The sequence below is a fragment of the Lithobates pipiens genome, unplaced genomic scaffold (assembly GCF_037356315.1).
Source record: "Lithobates pipiens isolate NorthernLeopardFrog02 unplaced genomic scaffold, aLitPip1_a1.2 Scaffold_13, whole genome shotgun sequence".
NCBI classification, from domain to species: domain Eukaryota; kingdom Metazoa; phylum Chordata; class Amphibia; order Anura; family Ranidae; genus Lithobates; species Lithobates pipiens.
The window spans coordinates 39,326,381-39,346,256 of NW_027507718.1; the positions used below are offsets into that span (position 1 = coordinate 39,326,381).

A 19,876-nucleotide genomic window follows, 5' to 3' on the forward strand; every position below is an offset into this window, starting at 1 on the left:
GGCAGCTGTAGGCTCATCGACTTACTGATAAGTTGCTGGGCACATGCGTACTAATGCCGCCTGTGAGCGGCCAGGGTATCATGTGACTGCCATGATTGGTCATAGCGATCCCATGATTACAATGGAAACAAAACAGTCCTGAATGGCTTCCATTCATGACTGTTTTGCTTACTATTGTAATGCTGTGATTGGCCCACAGCTATCACATGGTACCTGGACCCCGTGCCATGTGATCAGCGCTAGCCAATCAAAAATCACAACAGTAAGTAAGCTGTCATGAGTGAAAAGAAGCTGTCTGACAAAGTGAAGCATACTAAAAGATCTCAAAAAGCAACACCTCATGTTGCGATCTAAAGGAATTCAAGAACAGATGAGAAACAAAGTAATTGACATGTATCAGTCTGGAAAGTATTACAAAGCCATTTATAAGCCTTTAGGACTTTAGGCAAACCACAATGAGAGTCATTATGCACAAATGGAGAAAACTTGGAACAGTGAGGAATCTTCCCAGGAATGGTCGACCTATCAAAGTTACTCCAAGCGCAAAACAATGACTCATCCAAGAGGTGACAAAAGAACCACGAAAAACAAATATTGCAGCTGCTGACTTTTAATATTTGGACTATTACTGTGTAGGGATCCTGCGATGTTGGAATCCTAGATGCTTTTTCCATTGGCTTTCGTCACCATTGCTTGTAAGGGAAACCAGCAGGTTCCCTACTGCACATGCACAAAGCATGCAGAGCTTTGTGAATGGCCCGGTGGTGGGGGAAGAAGGAGGGGGACTGAATTTCCGGGTGATCTCGCCGTGGCCAAATGTGACACAGGAGGGGAAGAGGAGGCAGATATCGGGGGTTCCACTTTTGGATGGAGCTAAGCTTTAAGGTCAGTGTTCATGATTCAACAATAAGAAAGAGACTGGGCAAAAATGGCATCCCCGGGCGAGTTCCAAGGTGAAAGCCACTGCTGACCAGAAAGAACACAAAGGATTGTCTCACATTTACCAAAAAAAATCTTGATTATCCTCAAGTGGACTCTGTGGAATGATGAGACAGAAATTTAAGGTTGTGTTCCATTGCATTTGGAAAAAAAAGAAGCTTTTCATAAAAAAAAAAAAAACATACAAACAGTCAAGCATGGTGGTGGTAGTGTGATGGTCTGGGGCTGCTTTGCAGCTTCAAGACCTAGACCACTTGCCATAATAGATGGAACCATGAATTCTGGGCTCTACCATAAAATTCTGAAGGAGAATGTCTGGCCATCAGTTTGTGACCTTAAGCGCAAGCGCACTTTGGTTAAGCGGAGGACAATGAGCTGAAACACACCAGCAAGTTCACCTCTAAATGGCTCAAAAAAAAAAATTAAGGTTTTGGAGAAGTCTAGTCAAAATCCGGATGTAAATCTGATTGAAATGCTGTGGTATGACCTTAAACAGGGGGTTCCCACTTGAAAACCCTCCAATATGGCTGAATTAAAATAATTCTTCAAAGAGCGGTCCAAAATTCCTCCACAGCAATGTGAAAGAATCATTGCCAGTTATTAGGTTTAGGGGGTAATTACTTTTTCACATAGAGCCAGGCAGGTTTGGACAGTTTTTTTTTCCCTTAATAAACATATAAAAAGTTATCATTTAAAAACTGAATTTTGTATTTACTCGGGTTACCTTTGTGTAGTATAATTTTTTTTTTTCATGATCTGAATCATTTAAGTTGGACAAATATGCAAAAAAATCAGGAAGGGGTAAATAGTTTTTCACAGCACTGTATCTATGTCAGTAGCCGTGTTATATATCTATGTCGGGTAAGCTTATAGGCTTGACTCCCGCTGCGCAGTCTGTGTACTATACGCTGCTGTGTACTGGCAATGGTGAGGGGTGCATCCATGTGTGGATTGGGCTTTGGTTCTCTGCAGCATTCAGCATGAACTTTCCTGCTTTCATGCCTCTCAATGCATATCTAGCCCTTCTGCATGCTGATCTCTGCATACTTTTATGTAGGTGGACACTTTGTTTTAAACCATTAAAATGGTAGTGAAGTAAATTTAAGAAAAAAAATGCCCCCATGCAAGTTTATGCCATAATGTGCTAGTATGCATTGCATACTAGCACATTATGAAAGACTTACCTGTGAAACAGATCCCTCCAGTGGCGCGTTGTGAACGCTGACAGGGCTTCTACCTTTACCTGGTCTACTTTCTGGGTTTGCGAGCTTAGACCATTTGAATGGCCGAGCTCCAATGACATGCATGTGCAACCACTCTGAATGAATGGCACACTCAAGAATGCCGTCCATTTAGAGCGCAGTGAGCATGCACTGGTTACGTCACCAGCTACTACAGAGGTTAATATCTCCAAAACGATGCATGTTAGAGAAGTATTCACTGTACCTACAGGTAAGTCTTACTATAGGCTTACTTGTAGGTACAATTGAAAAAGAGGACTTTTCTACCGCTTTAAAAAATGCATGTTTTGATACATCACTGCGCTTTTGCTTTCTCTTTCATGTTACAGTTCTGAACCTCTGCATCCAATAACATTCCAAGCTTTATATGTATATACATATCATTTTATTATGATTTTAGAATGTGGCTGAAAGCATGCAGAAAAGCAGAAGTAAAAAATCATGGTGGTGCTTTAAGGGTGGAAACTTGGAAATGGAGGACCATTATCATTCTATTATAAGCCCCCAAATTTGCTCACTACCATGTCTTGAGGAAGCTCACGTGACTGAACGAAATGCATTGATGTTACTGTGTCATGTACCTCCAGCACTCACGCGGTTACAGCTTCTGCATCGCTCCACACAGGGCTGACTAGCATCCCGAGGCACTGCTGAACGGCATCAGTCTGGGACAGCACGGACATTGATGACACCTTTGGAGGTCTGACTGAAGGAGCACAATGGAAAATCATGGTGTCGAACTGATCATGGATCCAGCCATGTTGTGGGTGAAATCTTTGCATGGGACAGTGTGTTCCCGCTATTACACCATATACCCTGATTGGTAATGTTGATGTGTGACTCGCCTGCTATGGCCAGAGACTTTAATGTTTGTTGCTCTTGCCATTAATTTCATCCTGGTGGCATCCAGACTACATATTGGTGTGTCCCTGACTGTATGAGCTGTGCGCTGTATAAGCATCCACAAATTAATTAATTTGCCTGGCCTCTATCATTGCTGATATTGAAGTATTATCTTCACATCGGTTTATATCTTCAAACTTCCAACCCCTTGACTCCCTCCATCTGCCCCATGTCCATGGACATATTCCATGACTTCCCTATACTAGTATAGGCCTTGGGCGTCATGTGATGCTATCATTAGTCCTCTTCACTGGTTATCCATGCTGGTCCCTCGGTGTGATTGTATGTGTTTCTTAGAGACCGGCTGTTTTTACCGAATTCTTGACAACGTTGTCACAAATATTTTATTCATGGTATGGTGAAGGTTTTGATTCATGTTATTTATGTGTTTTTTGGAAATTATGCTATTTTATCAATTAATTTTTGTACCCATCCTACAGGGTGTTTCCATATGTTAACTTTTGCTCGCCTGAGCTTAGGTTACACCTGCTGTATCTATGGTAGCTTTGGCTCCAGGAACCCCACCCAGGATCTGATTGAGTCGGCGGTCTACTACTTTTCCAATTAAATTTTCAGTGTTGATTTATCCCCTCCCTTCACATTTTATATTGTGAAGTAAAAAAATATGTAAATTCTAAGATGTCTCTTAGCCCTTGTACACATGGTCGGAGATTCCGACAACCAAATCCGTCTGTATAATTCCGACTGATTAATTCCGGAAGAGGTCCGGAAGTGATGTTGCATACACACGGTCGGACTAAGTTGTCGGAAAATCCGATTGTACATAACGTGATGATGTTATTTCGTTACAACGGGACTACGTTCAGGCTGGTAGCCAATAGCTTTGGTCTAGGAATTTGATCTGAGCATGTGTGGCACTTTGTCCGCCGGAGTAGGCTACACATGATCAGAGTATGTCCGATAGGAGCATTTGGTCGGAAAATTTTACCGGCAAGTAAAACCTGGTCCGTCCGATATTCCGACGGAAACAGTCCGATGCAGACCACACACAGTCGGAATATCCGACAAAACGGTCCGATAGGAAACATTCCGTCGGAAACTCCGACCGTGTGTATAAGGGCTTAGAGCTGCCAGTTTGAGACAAAGGAAGTGCAGCTGAGCATAGCATTGGCTACAGGATGTACCCTCTCACTGGGTTAGCATTTTGACTTTAGCACCGTTACACTATTTGCTGTTAGCAAATTAGCATTAGCGTTTATTTGCATTAGCGGTTTTATAATTCATTTCACGTGTTGCCTGTGATTGTTATTTAAGTTTTAAGCAGGCTTGGGGAAAATATGATGTGGATGCAGTGAGAAGGATACAGTCTCCTTTCTATCCAGAACTAGAAAATAATTTTTGGATGTCAATACACAGTACTTGAAAGAAGTTTAAACAAATAAATTATTGTACAATATAGTTTTAATACTAGTCTAGTTCTGTATAGGATAAGTTAAAGTGATTGTAAATGATCACCTTGTAACACAACCCATTCAGATTAAAATAGAGATGAAAAGCCATTTTTTGTAAAGATATAAAAATACATTATAAATACCTTTTTTCCCCTTTTTTATAAGTGATCACATCAACACACTGAGCTTCCCAGTGAATGGTTGAGCAGCAGGGGCGTGTCAAGGCAAGTCTAAGCATTGGAGGAGAGCACACTGAGTTCCCATCATAGCTAGAGAACTGACCAAGCTGAGCTCTCCTGCTTAGTGTGTTCAGGTTTTAATAGGAAAGCAAAGGGACTAGCTGGATCACCAGGGATTTCACATAAAAGAAGCAATATAAAGATAACAGGAGACTTCCTCATACAAGGACATGGCACAGCAGACATATATCAGGAAAATGAAATGTTGGGGTAACAAACACTTTAAATAAAAACTGACTTAGATCAAGAGACATTGTCAGCTACTGCAAAGGTCTCACATGGCCTTTCCTTTCTCCCTATCGTATCAAAGGAACACTACTGAGATTTGTGAGGCAGAAATGGATGATGATATATTTGACTTTCACCGGAAAGGGCTAGATTTGCGCATAAATTTACCTGGCAATGACTGTGGATATACAGTTTATAGATATATTAACTCTAAATCTACATGTATTTTGACTTTCAGCTTTTCATTATACACTCAGTTTGAACTTACTTTAACCGCTTCCCGACCGGCTCACGCAAATATACTGTGGCAGAAGGGCACCTACAGGCAGATTAATGTACTTGTACGTTGCCCTTTTTTGAGGTGGCTTACGGGGAGCATGCGTGCGCACCCGCTGGGAGCTCCTTGGCCATGATCGCGGGTCCTGCGGACTCGATGTTCGTGGGGATACCGGCGATCATCTCACTGTGAGGAAGAATGGGGAGATGCTAATGTAAACAAGCATCTCCCCATTTTGCCTCATGACACTGTCACTGATCACCGTTCCCTGTAATCGGGAGCGGTGATCAGTGACATGTCACACACAGCCCCTCCCCACCACACTTAGAATCACTCCCTAGGACACACTTAACCCATACAGCGCCACCTAGTGGTTAACCCCTTCACTGCCAGTGACATTTACACAGTAATCAATGCATTTTTAATTGCACTGATCGCTGTATAAATGTGAATGGTCCCAAAATTGCGCCAAAAGTGTCCGATGTGTCCGCCATAATGTCGCAGCCACAATAAAAATTGTTAATTGCCGCCATTACAAAAAAAATTATGAATAAAAATGCGATAAAACTATCCCCTATTTGTAGACGCTATAACTGACTAACTATAACTGTGCAAACCAATCAATAAAAGCTTACGGTATTGTGATTTTTTTTTACCAAAAATATGTAGAAGAATACGTATAGGCCTAAATTGAGTAAATAAAATGATTTTTTTTATTTTTTTTGGTGATGTTTATTATAGCAAAAATAAAAAATAATGCATTTTTTTCAAAATTGTCACTATTTTTTGTTTATAGCGCAAAAAATAAAAACTGCACAGGTGATCAAATACCACCAAGAAAGCTCTATTTGTGGGAAAAAAAGGACATCAATTTTGTTTGGGAGCCACGTCTCATGACCGCGCAATTGGCAGTTAAAGTAAAGTATCTCTCCCACCCAATATCTATCTATCTATCTATCTATCTATCTATCTATCTATCTATCTATCTATCTATCTATCTATCTATCTATCTATCTATCTATCTATCTCTCTCTCACCAAATATCTATCTATCTATCTATCTATCTATCTATCTATCTATCTATCTATCTATATATCTATCTATCTATCTATCTATCTATCTATCTATCTATCTATCTATCTATCTATCTATCTATCTATCTATCCCACCCAATGTCTATCTATCTATCTATCTATCTATCTATCTATCTATCTATCTATCTATCTATCATTATTCTTCAGTATAATTTGGATTACAAGTCAAGGAACTTCATCCATAGCACCTTATGCTTGTAATGTCACTACATTCTGTTTCTACTGCCTGTACTTAAACAGCTCACAAGACATTCCACAGCATGCTTCTAGTTTATGTCATGCTCTCTCAAGCAGCACTGGAATCTGATACTGAAATTTGGTGACATTTATTCTTGTAAAGCTTTTAAATCTTGAAATATTATTAATCTACAGTATCTGCTGTACTTTGTAAAATACAATTCACCAAGTGCTTTGAGAACTTTTAGAAAGGATTACATGCAGGACATATCAAATAAGGCCTGGACTAACAGGCTATGACAGCCCAAGGGTTCCCTCCTTTCAACACAACAGTCCCCCATGGGGGCAGCTATTTATTTGACTGCTTCTTTAGCACCTTGGAATTTTTATGTTTTTTTTTAAACTAAGAATTGCATGTTGTTGTTTAAAACCTCTTTGTGACCTTATGCCAATTTCAAATTTAATTAAAGCCATAAATAATCTTTATTCCACCCTAAAAGGTTTAATGTTTCTTAGTTTTTATTATTATTATTGCCTTGAAATATTTCAAATTCCATTGCTTGATGTTAGCTAACATCTAGGTACAAGTCAGTTAAATGAGATTAAATGGAACAACATTGATATTAGACAAAAACATCTTAAATACAACAGAATAAAACTTTGTTGCATAAACTGAATAGAAATAAATATAAATATATTAATTAATATAAATAAATATAATATATTATATATATATATATATTCACCAAGTGCTTTCAGAACTTTTGGAAAGGATTACATACAGGACATATCAAATAAGGCCATATCAATACCAGAAGCCTCAAAAAAGTAGCCATGCTCTTGAGCGTCTGTGGCGTAAAACTAAGTCGCAGCAAGATTTCAGCCAATATAAATCTGCCCTCCAAAAATACCATTCCTGCCTGCACACTGCCAAACAGACCTACTTTATCACTCTCATTAACACCCTCTCACACAGTCCCCGTCAACTCTTTTCTACCTTTACCACTCTACTTCGTCCTCCATTACCCCCACCCACTAACTTACTCACTGCCCAGGAGATTGCTTATCACTTCAAAAATAAGATTGAGACGATTCGTCTCGAGATCTCCGATCTACAGACATCCCCCTCACCTTACACTCCTTGTCCTACTGCACACTCAATACTTTCCTCTTTTAACCCAGCTACTATAGAGGAAGTCACTAAACTTTTTTCTAATGCCCACCTAACCTCCTGCCCCCTGGACCCTCTTCCTTCTCAAATACTACGGTCACAAGTTGACTCAATCCTACACTCTTTAGCTCATATCTTCAACCTCTCACTCTCAACTGGCATCTTCCCCAACCCTCTAAAACATGCACTAGTCACTCCCATACCAAAAAAGGCCTCAGACCCAACCCAACCAACCCAAAACCCAATCTTAACAAGACCCATCTCTTTACTCCCTTTTGCCTCCAAACTCCTTGAACGTTTAGTCTACAACCGACTGAGCAACCACCTCATTGAAAATAACCTTCTTGATCCCCTTCAGTCTGGAGTTCGCCCACAGCACTCCACAGAAACTGCCCTCCTAAAACTCACAAACGACTTACTAACAGCCAAAACCAACGGTCATTATTCCATACTCTTACTCTTTGACCTTTCTGCTGCCTTTGATACAGTTGGCCACCCCCTCCTCAAAAAAAAACTAAATTTGCTTGGTCTCCATGGCTGTACTCTCTTGGTTTGAATCTTACCTATCTCATCTCATCTTCAGTGTCACTTACAACTCCACTTCCTCTTCTCCAACACCCCTTTCCATTTGGGTCCCCCAAGGTTCTGTCCTTGGACCTCTACTATTCTCGATCTACCATCCTCCCTGGGTCAGCTCCCACGGCTTTCACTACCATTTATATGCTGATGACACCCAAATCTATCTCTCTGCCCCTCAGCTCACCCCATCAATCTCCTCACACATCACTGATCTACTAACAGACGTATCAGCCTGGATGTCACACCACTTCCTCAAACTTAATCTATCTAAAACCGAGCTCTTAATATTTCCTCCCCCACGTGCCCCTTCACCTGACTTCTCTGTCAAGATCAATGGCACATCTATCAGTCCGTCTCCACATGCCAGGGTGATAGGGGTAACCTTAGACTCCAAACTGTCCTTTCAAGCCCACATATAAGCCCTGTCCAAATCATGCCGCCTTAGCCTCCGCAACATTTCCAGAATACGCCCCTTTCTAACTAATGACACCACCAAGCTTCTAATTCACTCCCTGGTGATATCTGGCCTCGACTACTGCAACTCCCTCCTCATTGGATTACCTTTACATAGACTATCCCCCCTTCAGTCCATAATGAATGCAGCTGCCAGACTCATCCACCTTACCAGCCATTCAGTGTCCTCCACCCCTCTCTTCCAATCCCTCTACTGACTTCCACTCACCCAACGAATAAAATTCAAAGTACTAACAATAATTTACAAAGCCATCCATAACTCTGCCCCTAGTTACATCATTAACCTAGTCCCAAAATAACAAAAAATCCGATCTCTTCGGTCATCCCAAGACCTCCTGCTCTCTAGCTCCTTTGTCACCTCCTCCCATGCTCACCTCCAGGATTTCTCCAGAGCTTCTCCCATCCTTTGGAACTCCCTACCCCAATCTGTCCAACTGTCCCCTAATCTATCCATCTTTAGATGATCCCCAAAACTTTGAAAACCCTTCTCTTCAAAGAAGCCTATCCTGTCTCTAACTAACACTGTTTTACTTCCTCCATCAGCTCACCCCCCCCACAGCTATTAACTTTTTTATCAATTGACCCTTCCTTTTTAGATTGTAAGCTCTAACGAGCAGGGTCGTCTGATTCCTCTTGTAACAAATTGTAATGTAACTATAATGTCTGCCCTCATGTTGTAAAGCGCTGAGCAAACTGTTGGTGCTATATAAAACCTGTATAATAATAATAATTTTATATATATATATATATATATATATATATATATATATATATATATATATATATATATATATACACAGTGGGGACAGAAAGTATTCAGACCCCCTTCAATTTTGCACTCTTTGTTATATTGCAGCCATTTGCTAAAATCATTTAAGTTCTTTTTTTTCCTCATTACACACATGTACACACAGCACCCCATATTGACAGAAAAACACAGAATTGTTGACATTTTTGCAGATTTATTAAAAAAGAAAAACTTAAATATCACATGGTTATAAGTATTCAGGCCCTTTGCTCAGTATTTAGTAGAAGCACCATTTTGATCTAATACAGCCAGTCTTTTTGGGAAAGATGCAACAAGTGGATTTGGGGATCCTCTGCCATTCCTCCTTGCAGATCCTTCTCTAGTTCTGTCAGGTTGGATGGTAAACGTTGGTGGACAGCCATTTTTAGGTCTCTCCAGAGATGCTCCATTGGGTTTAAGTCAGGGCTCTGGCTGGGCCATTCAAGAACAGTCACAGAGTTGTTGTGAAGCCACTCCTTTGTTATTTTATGTGCTTAGGGTTATTGTCTTGTTGGAAGGTAAACCTTCAGCCCAGTCTGAGGTCCTGAGCACTCTGGAGAAGGTTTTCATCCAGGATATCCCTGCACTTGGCTGCATTCATCTTTCCCTCGATTGCAACTAGTCGTCCTGTCCATGCAGCTGAAAAACACCCCCACAGCATGATGCTGCCACCACCATGCTTCACTGTTGGGACTGTATTGGACAGGTGATGAGCAGTGCCTGGTTTTCTCCACACATACCGCTTAGAATTAAGACCAAAAAGTTCTATCTTGGTCTCATCAGAGCAGAAAATCTTATTTCTCACCATCTTGGAGTCCTTCAGGTGTTTTTTTTAGCAAACTCTATGCGGGCTTTCATGTGTCTTGCACTGAGGAGAGGCTTCCGTCGGGTCACACTGCCATAAAGCCCCAACTGGTGGAGGGCTGCAGTGATGGTTGACTTTCTACAACTTTCTCCCATCTCCCGACTGCATCTCTGGAGCTCAGCTATAGTGATCTTTGGGTTTTTCTTTATCTCTCTCACCAAGGCTCTTCTCTCCCGATAGCTCAGTTTGGCCAGGCAGTCAGCTCTAGGAAGGGCTCTGGCCATCCCAAACGTCTTGCATTTAAGGATTATGGAGGCCACTGTGCTCTTAGGAACCTTAAGTGCAACAGAAATGATTTTGTAACCTTGGCCAGATCTGTGTCTTGCCACAATTCTGTCTCTGAGCTCTTCAGGCAGTTCCTTTGACCTTATGATTCTCATTTGCTCTGACATGCACTGTGAGCTGTAAGGTCTTATATAGACAGGTGTGTGGCTTTCCTAGTCAAGTCCAATCAGTATAATCAAACACAGCTGGACTCAAATGCAGGTGTAGAACCATCTCAAGGATGATCAGAAGAAATGGAAAGCACCTGAGTTAAATATATGAGTGCCACAGCAAAGGGTCTGAATACCACGTGATATTTCAGTTTTTCTTTTTTTTTAATAAATCTGCAAAAATGTCAACAATTCTGTGTTTTTCTGTCAATATGGGTGCTGTGTGTACATTAATGAGGAAAAAATTAACTTAAATGATTTTAGCAAATGGCTGCAATATAACAAAGAGTGAAAAATTTGAATACTTTCGGTCCCCACTGTATATGTGCATATATATATATTTATATATATATATATATATATATATATATATACACTCTATATTGTCAAAAGTGTTCCTGCCTTTACACCCACATGACATTTAATGGCAACCTAGTCTTAGTCCATAGTGTTCAATATTGAGTTGACAGAAGTCAGAATTCTGTGCAGGCTGGTCAAGTTCCTCCACCCCAAGCTCACTCATCCATGTCTTTACGGACCTTGCTTTGTGCACTGTTGCACAGTCATGTTGGAGGGGCCATACATTCCAAACTGTTCCTATAAAGTTGGGAGCATAAAAATTAAAGGGATGCCATTAAAGATCATGTATGTGTGTAAAGGCAGGCGTCCCTTTGGCAATATAGTGTGTGTGTATATGTGTTCTAGATTGTAAGCTCTAACGAGCAGGGCCCTCTTGATCCTTCCTGTATTGATTTGCATTGGAAGTGTACTGTCTTCCCTCATGTTGTAAAGCGCTGCGCAAACTGTTGGCGCTATATAAATCCTGTAAAATAATAATATATATATAGTATAATTATAGTAATATAATTATACTATAAATATAATATAAATATAGTATACTGTGATATAATACAGTATATTGTGTGTGTGTGTATATATATATATATATATATATATATATATATATATATACAGTTGTGCAAATAAGTTTACATACCCTGGCAGAATTTTGATTTCTTGGCCATTTTTCAGATAATGATCAGCAAGACGCATGATTGGATGTGAAATAAGTAGAGGCTTCTGGTGCGACTTCCTGCCCTAATCTGCACCAAATCAAGGCTTTGATCGATCCCAGGAGACAGAACGACGCTTGCTAGCCCTAAGAGCATTGCTGGAAAGGCATAGAGCCAGTATATAGGTACCGCACTTGTGAGTGAAAATTCTCTATACTTATTTTAATGATTGAATAAATTATAATATGTTGCGCTATGATGGCTGTTTGCTTTTTATGAGATCCTGAGATTAATGTGGAGATGCAAGGAATGATTACTGGCATTCAATCGGGAAATCTACAGGCATGCTTATATGAGTGGAGTGGTTAACCCAACATAAACTAAAGGCGTCTTTTTACCCTGTTTCTGGTGAGTGTCCATTTTAGAAGGTGGTGGTGTTTCACAAATTGGTGAAAATTTTCCAATCACGGATGTGGACTTCTGCATGTGGGATTCAGATAATCATCTTTTGAAGAGGAATATTGGGACTGTTCTTTGCTTAACACATGATTTTATTTTTGATTAAACAGGATATTTTTCTTTATAATATTGCAGTTCACTAAATATGCACTTTATTTGAATTCATGATGATGAATCACTGATAAAGATTGTTTTTGATATGTGGTAAGATAAATATACTATGTAGGATCGACGCAGTTACACCATTTTCTGTAACGCTGATCAAAAGTTTACATACCCCAGTTCTTAAGTCTTTTATGGTATTTGTGGATGAGGCTCTTTATCTTCTCAGATGGTAAAGCTGCCCATTTCTCTTGGCAAAAAGCCTCCGGCTGCTGTAAATTCTTGGCCTGTCTTGCATGAACTGGACATTTGAGATGTTCCCAGAGTGGCTCAATGATATTGAGGTAAGGAGACTTAGATGGCCACTCCAGAACCTCCACTTTATTCTGCTGTAGCCAATGACAGGTCGACTTGGCCTTGTGTTTTGGTTTATTGTCATGTTGGATTGATCAAGTACGTCCCATGCACAGCTTCCTGGCTGATGAATGCAAATGTTCCTCCAGTATTTTTTGATAACATGCTGCATTCATTGCGCCATCAATTTTTACCACATTTCCTGTGCCTTTGTAGCTCACACATCCCCAAAACATCAGCGATCCACCTCCGTGTTTGACAGAAAGAATGGTGTACCTTTGTTGTTGACTCATCTCCAAATGTACAGTAGCATTTATGGTTGTGGCCATAAAGCTACATTTAAATGACTTTGTGCCAAAAATTCTTTTGACCGATCAAAAGAGTTCTGTCGGAGATCAGGTGTCATCACGGACATTGATGTCATTGGACTCCTCCCCCCTTCCCCGAGTGCCTCTGTCTGCTAACGAAGGGAAGGGGGGAGGAGTCCGGTGACATTTAAGTTCTGATTGAACGTAGCGCGTACGGGGGAGGAGCTACGCATGACGTCACCCGCTGCTGTCCTACGGAACTAACACGATTGTCAGCTTTACATGCTGTGTTTTTATCATCTTTATGTGAGTAGTTTGTGTTTGAACACAAAAATTAAATCTTATACTTAAGCGGTGAGCACTTTTCTTTCTACCAATGACCTGGCATCCTTGCTGAGATCTAAGGAGACGTGAGAGAAATTTATGGTCTGTGTTAACCCTTTTGATACCCGCTTGCATGACCACCTGTTTGCACAGGGGTCCATGCCATAAGGTGAAAGTGATTCGTTAGACCGGAGGTGGATGGATTGTCACGCTACTGTGGAAAAAAAATAACTTATGTCAGTGCTACAGTTTGAATTTTAAAAGTATTTGTGTGAACTGTGAAGTTAAGTCATGGATTGTGGAAGCAAACTAGTGTCGGTGATTGTATATAGTGTATACCACATTTATCACTGTAGATTTGCAATGCAAGGAGATCAGCTAAATGTAGTTGGATCTGTATGTGCGTTATAATTAATCAAAATTAGTCGATTAATCGATTAAAAAAAATTGATTAATCGAACACGAAAATTTTAATCAGTAACAGCCCTCTTACCCCTGCTCCAGCGAGCTTCCCACTGAGCCGCTGATATCTTCAGGTGGCCAGCTCCCAGGCCTTGTTTGCCAGCTACTTGGGTGTGAATTCAATCAGATTCGTACAGTGAGCTGCACATGCATGGCTCACTATACAAAGGAGGGACAGGCAGGTGAGTAACTTTAATGGAGAAGAGACAAAGCATGTCTCTTCTGCATTAAAATTCCTTGACCTTATTGCTATACATACCACTTATAATGAGCAACATGCATTGCTTAACAATAAATAGCTCACATCCTAAGCTAATGCAGCAGCTCCAACTATATTACTATATATTCAGAAAGAAGAATTTTAGGTGTAAGTTATTTTTTTTTCTTTGCTGGTTTAGTTTGTGACCCTTGACTGTTTAAAGCCTGCATCCCTCTCTTTATTTGTTTATTTGTTGTGATATAGTAAATTACAACATTTTACAGTTCTCACAAGAACAGAAAGTCATAGGAAATCTTCCTAGTGGAAAACTGTCTCTGTGACAGTTGTCTAAAGCCTCGTGCATACGATTGGATTTTCCGCAGAAAAACCTCAGACTTTTGTCCAAAGGTGTGTTGGCCCAAAATTTGTCTTGCATACAAATGGCACACAATTGTCGGCAAACAAACACATAGTGACGTACTACATGTTTTTTCAGCTCTTTAGCTCCACCCTTTGGGCTCCTTCTGCTAATTTTGTGTTAGTAGAAGTTTGGTGAGTGTTGATTTGCGCTTTTCAGTTAGTTTCTGAACGGTCGTTCATCAACCAGACATGTTGCGGAATCTGAGGAGATAACGTGTTATTTATTATTGGCCTTGGAGTTATTGCTTTGACCCAAGTCCAGTCCACAAACAGAAGGAGGAGGATTTCTTGGATCAAAAATTGGTTGCTTTATTAATCGTGACCAATTATGTCATATGCTGCAGGAGCTCCAGGAGAATAATCCGTATGATTTTCGGAATTATCTCCGGATGATTGGTTGAATAATGATTTGATTTGGTATATTTTCTATATTTTTGGATGCATAGAATGCACTTTTTGGTTAAGTTCTATTGGCTGATATCATGTCTAATTTAATTTGTTTTCTTTTTTTAATGTACAATTAAAAAATTGTGGAGAATAATTCTTGACTATGTGTTTTTCTTCAAATGAAAGTTTGGGAGTAGGCAGTTATATTTTAAAAAATACAATGTAAAATTAACAAGGGACATCAACATAGTCTTTGATCTTAAAAACTACGGGATAATGGAGGTGTGGTAACTTGCACCAAAAAAATAAAAAATAAAAAGCATAATAATATTATTCTTGATATCACTAGAAAAAAAAATCCTTTGAAAATTGGTTTGCCATAATTTCATCAGTATCACCAGCAAAGCAGCTTCATTATTATCCCATTAAAGAAGAAGAGAATGTGCGTTGCATTTCGAGATTTCATAATTTGCCACGTCACGAATGATAATTCTCCATTACGAACGCTAGTTTACAAGACCGACCACTTCTGGCTCGTCCTTGCTTCCGAGCATGCGTGTTTGTACTTTGGACTTTTGTCTGATGGACTTTTGTACACACGATTGGAAAATCCGACCACAGACCGTTGTCTGCGGAAAATTTTAAAGCCTGCTATCCAACATTTGTCCATGGAATATGCGCTCCGATGGAGCATACAAATGGTCGGATTTTCATCACACATTTCCCATCGGAAAATCTGATCGTGTGCACAAGGCTTAAGAACTATTTCCTCACACTTTGTGGAAATTTATTCTCACTTTCTCTTCTGTCCCAGGGGCAGGAAGTAAGGGGAGATTTTCCAAATGGGACAGTATTGAGGGTTTTAATCATTTCTTTCTCTACTCAACACTAAAGATACACTTTGGCCTTTAGATGGGGGAATGCTACCCTGCCTGCTGATCCAGTCTGTCCCCATTTTCCTACACTTATGCCGCATACACACGATCAGACTATGCGGCGGACTTAGTCTGGCAGACAAACCGCTGGAAAGTCCGCCGGACTTTCCGAACGAGCGGACCTTCCCACACACGACCGGACTTTGGCGGGAGTCCGCCGTACTTTTGAAATGAACGGACTTGCCCACACACGGAGGAAAGTCCGTTCATTTTGACTCGCAGTCCGGCGGACAATTTTTGAGTCAAAACTACTTTCTAAGTCCGCCGGACATTTAGGGAAAAAAAGTCAGCCAGAGCCCACACACGGGCGGATTGTCCGGCGGACCAGTTTGTTCATGTGTACATGGCATAAAAGAAACTGTATGTGCTTTACAAACCCAGTAATTACATATTTGAGTATTTTGTGTTTATACCCACCCCCTTCTTTATATATCCTGCTGAATAACCATACAGTTTATACATAGTAAAGCACTAAAAACCTGCATTGTATTAATAATTATAAGAGCTAAGGTATTTTGTAACACTTATTTATTGTAGGCATGACATGTGGAGAAGGAGGAGAAATTGGACACAATAAAAGCTTTTTAAACTTTCTCATATGTTTCCGAACATGATGTAAGGACTACAAAATGTACATTATTAACAAACAGGATTGTAATGATACTTTTAAATGACAATATAGTTGTGTTATGTTGCATTTAATTGCATCATAGTGAGAAAGTAACAATCAGACCCTAGTGCCACTCATGTCTTAAGCACTATATTATCAAATTCTTATAAGAATGTCTGGATTAGTTTAACAACTATCACAGTTTGGGTCATGTATGCTCTTGGCTGTGTGTACTCTCTATGGAATATCAATTACATCCTCAGTAATACAGAAAACTTGCTATAGCAGTCTTTTTTTCAAGAAACACAGGCTTTTCTCTTGAGTACTGCACCAATAAAGTACACAGTCTCTGGGTTTCACAATTAAGAGACTTCACAGCTGGACATTTTATATAAACTGTAGTAGAAAATTACAGTCTCAATCTAGTTGCAACGGGGTACAGCTCATTTCTGCACAATTAATTGCACGGTATTCATATGACATATGGCTGTATCATTGTTACCTTTTTCCTGGCCTGCTGGTCTTTGGAAGAATGAGCTTTTACATGCTTTCGTAATGAACTTGGGTCTGTATAGCGCTTATTGCATCCTGGAATCTGACAGGCATAGGGTTTCTAGACAAAAAAGGCATAAGGTAAGGTAATCACTTTACTTCACTTGTAACTCTCTCTTCACATTTGTTATCAATGAACATTCCCAGAGGTACTTACAGCATAGGAATCATTTGCTCAAGGAAGGATTAGCAAAATCAGATACAGCAGATTAGTGAAGCAGTCTAACAGCAGTGACTATCCAGAAAACATTGGTTAAGGTTAGAGCAGAATCCTGATATAGACACAGAAAAAAATGTGAAATAAAAAGGTCATAGTGGCAAGTAGACAGCAGTAAGAAAAATATTAACAGATAATTATATGATTTTAGCATGGCATTATTTTGCGTGACAGTGATTTTAATATGTAATATAGCTAAAAACACGTAATATTTTACACGGTACTTGAAAACGTATCCATCGTCATGTTTGTGTGAGATATAACCTTTTGACCCTCATATTTAAGAGCTTTCTCTAAAAACCAGTTCACACCACATGCAGTCTAGTGTGCTTTTTTTTCTGCATCAAAAATGCATGGAAAGTAGGTTATATGGTTTCCAATGACTAAGTTCACTCCAGTGCAGTCAGTTCCATGGCTTTCCAGTTCCAGAAACAAAAGTAGAACATGCTGCATTTTTCCAGCACTGTCTGTACTGTATTGGAGCACAGTAAAACACATCAAAAACACACCCGAATGCACTGGAACGCATCAAAAACTCACCAAACCTCAGTACAGTGAAAAAAAAACTGGAAAAAAGAAGAAAAAAAGCACATGGAATGCATCCAGAAACGTATAAAAAATGCATCAAAAAAGCATTAAAAATGCGCATGCAGAAATTCATCCGGAACGTATCTGGAGTGTGTTTTTGTGGTGTCAACTGGCCCTCATGCAAATAATGTATTAGGTAATGCAGTAAGTACAACAAGTGACAGTGATTCAAATGAAGTATAATGTGATATAGTTTAGGAAACCTCTTCTAGACTTCAGGCATGCAGGAAACATAACGAAAAAGGCGTTCAGACAAGAAGACTTTGGGAGGCTGGCACAAGCTAAATAAATGAGGCTGAGAGACATCTATGTCACAGTAGCCACGGGTTGTAAATAGCTTGGTAGTACATATGCTTCTATGGCACTAGTCAACTCTTGTAAACTAGTTTTCTCTCTTTTAATAAGAAAGCAAATGTTGTAATTACCATACAGGTTATTCCCAAATGCCTTAGTATACCTAGCTGAAACACTTAGGTTTTCTGAATAAATGATCAGTTCTTTACTTAACTAAGCACTGGGATTTAAACGTGTCCAATTGGACAAAGGAAATTTCTCCAAAGTGAAATTTCCCTTTTGTTCCAGGGTTCGCCAGAAAAAACGCAGCAACAAGAGCTTGATAGGAGCTACTTGTGTGTCTTTAGATACACTTTAGGTTTACAGTAAACTTAGCTTTAGCTTGGATTTTGGTACCCACATTAACCAACATCCCAATATTACAGGCACGACAATTTTTCATTTCTTATTAGGAAAGCAAAGAGCAATATACTTGATTCGTTGATGTATATGCAAAGGCATTTTTTAAAATTCATTTTATTGTGGATAGAGTGGGGAAAGTTTAGACCCTCTGTCAAATTTGCTGTCTGTGTCTCCGCTAGGTAGATGCACCCCTTTATTTATGTGAGTGACCACTATCAGTGACACAGAAGTGAGGGGGAATCCAAATATATTGAGTTGTCATCAGAGAAAGAGGTGAGAGAAAATCCTACAGTAGGGAAACCTGTTCCTATGGCATCCCAAGGTGAGAATTATGTTCACATTTTCTGTCATTTTCTGTTGAGTCTTTAGGACAGGAAGTGAATAGTTGTGAATAGTTGAAGGAGGCCTTAATAAATGCATAGCAATGAAAAGAGCAGGGAGGAAAGGGGGGGCTGTTTGGTTTCCTGACCAAAACCCTCTGCACCCCAACCCAGGTCCCCTCTGTAGCTAAGCCTTAGTACTATAGCTATATAGCAACACTCCTAGCGTTTTGCACATACTGTGGCACAACATCACTGCTCTTTGCATTGGCCATATATTGTAGACCACAGTATTTTTGTTGTGCATAGGTCCTTGGCTATTTAATGATTTTCATTCATAGTTTATTACGTGGCTAATGTAAAAATAAACTGGTTGCTAGATGTGTGCAATTTTACACTAATTATGTGCCATAGATAGTTTGAGGTATGTTCACAATTACTGTCCTCACATTTGTCAGTGTTATGGCCTCTGCTATACAGAGGAAAGGGAGAAACAGTCGTTTGTAAAGACTGCTCGTGAGAAGCTCAGGAAGCTGGCAGCAGTATGGGAGCCTTTTCTTGCGGAACAAGCAAATTATTTGATGTGTCTTTCCTTACGGTATCCAGGTGTGTCCTTTGATGCTTGGCGCGATCGCTGGAGTTGCTAAAGGCCTTTTGACAGCCAGGATGCTGGCACAGATAAGGCTTTTCTCCTGTGTGACTCCGTAAGTGAATCTTCAGGTTTTCAAGCCTAGAGAATGCTTTCTTGCAGCCTTCAAACTGTAACGAGAAACAGAATATTGAGCATTTTTTCTTTTTGATTGTAATGTATTTTGCAAACTGGAAGGCACTGTTTAGTGGTTCATGTTTCATCACTCCTATAAAAATGAGTTCTATTTGCTTATTTCAAGATATTAAACCTTTCTGAAGGCTGGCATACATAATAAGCTGTCCTGCCAGTTTTAGCTTAGGAGCACACAACCTTCAGTCATTTTCAAGAAGAGAATTGCTGGATATTTTGCAATTTCTTAAGTTCTCTGAGCTATCCTAGAACAGTTTGTACATTTTATTAATAACAAAATAAATAAAAGATATTTAAGCAAAATAAAAGTATTTATATATACTATTAGA

At 39.7% G+C, this 19,876-nt stretch overlaps 1 protein-coding gene across 1 annotated transcript in view; it reads right to left on the reverse strand.

The window, feature by feature from the left end:
* The window catches only part of GLIS3 (GLIS family zinc finger 3), a 535,482-nt gene that overhangs the window by 161,310 nt on the left and 354,296 nt on the right, over positions 1 to 19,876 (reverse strand). The window contains exons 5-6 of the mRNA XM_077475027.1: positions 19,364 to 19,525; positions 16,896 to 17,006 (exon numbers count right to left, since the gene is read on the reverse strand). Of these exons, the coding sequence (XP_077331153.1) occupies positions 16,896 to 17,006; positions 19,364 to 19,525 (273 nt within the window). The remainder of the gene's footprint in view (positions 1 to 16,895; positions 17,007 to 19,363; positions 19,526 to 19,876) is intronic.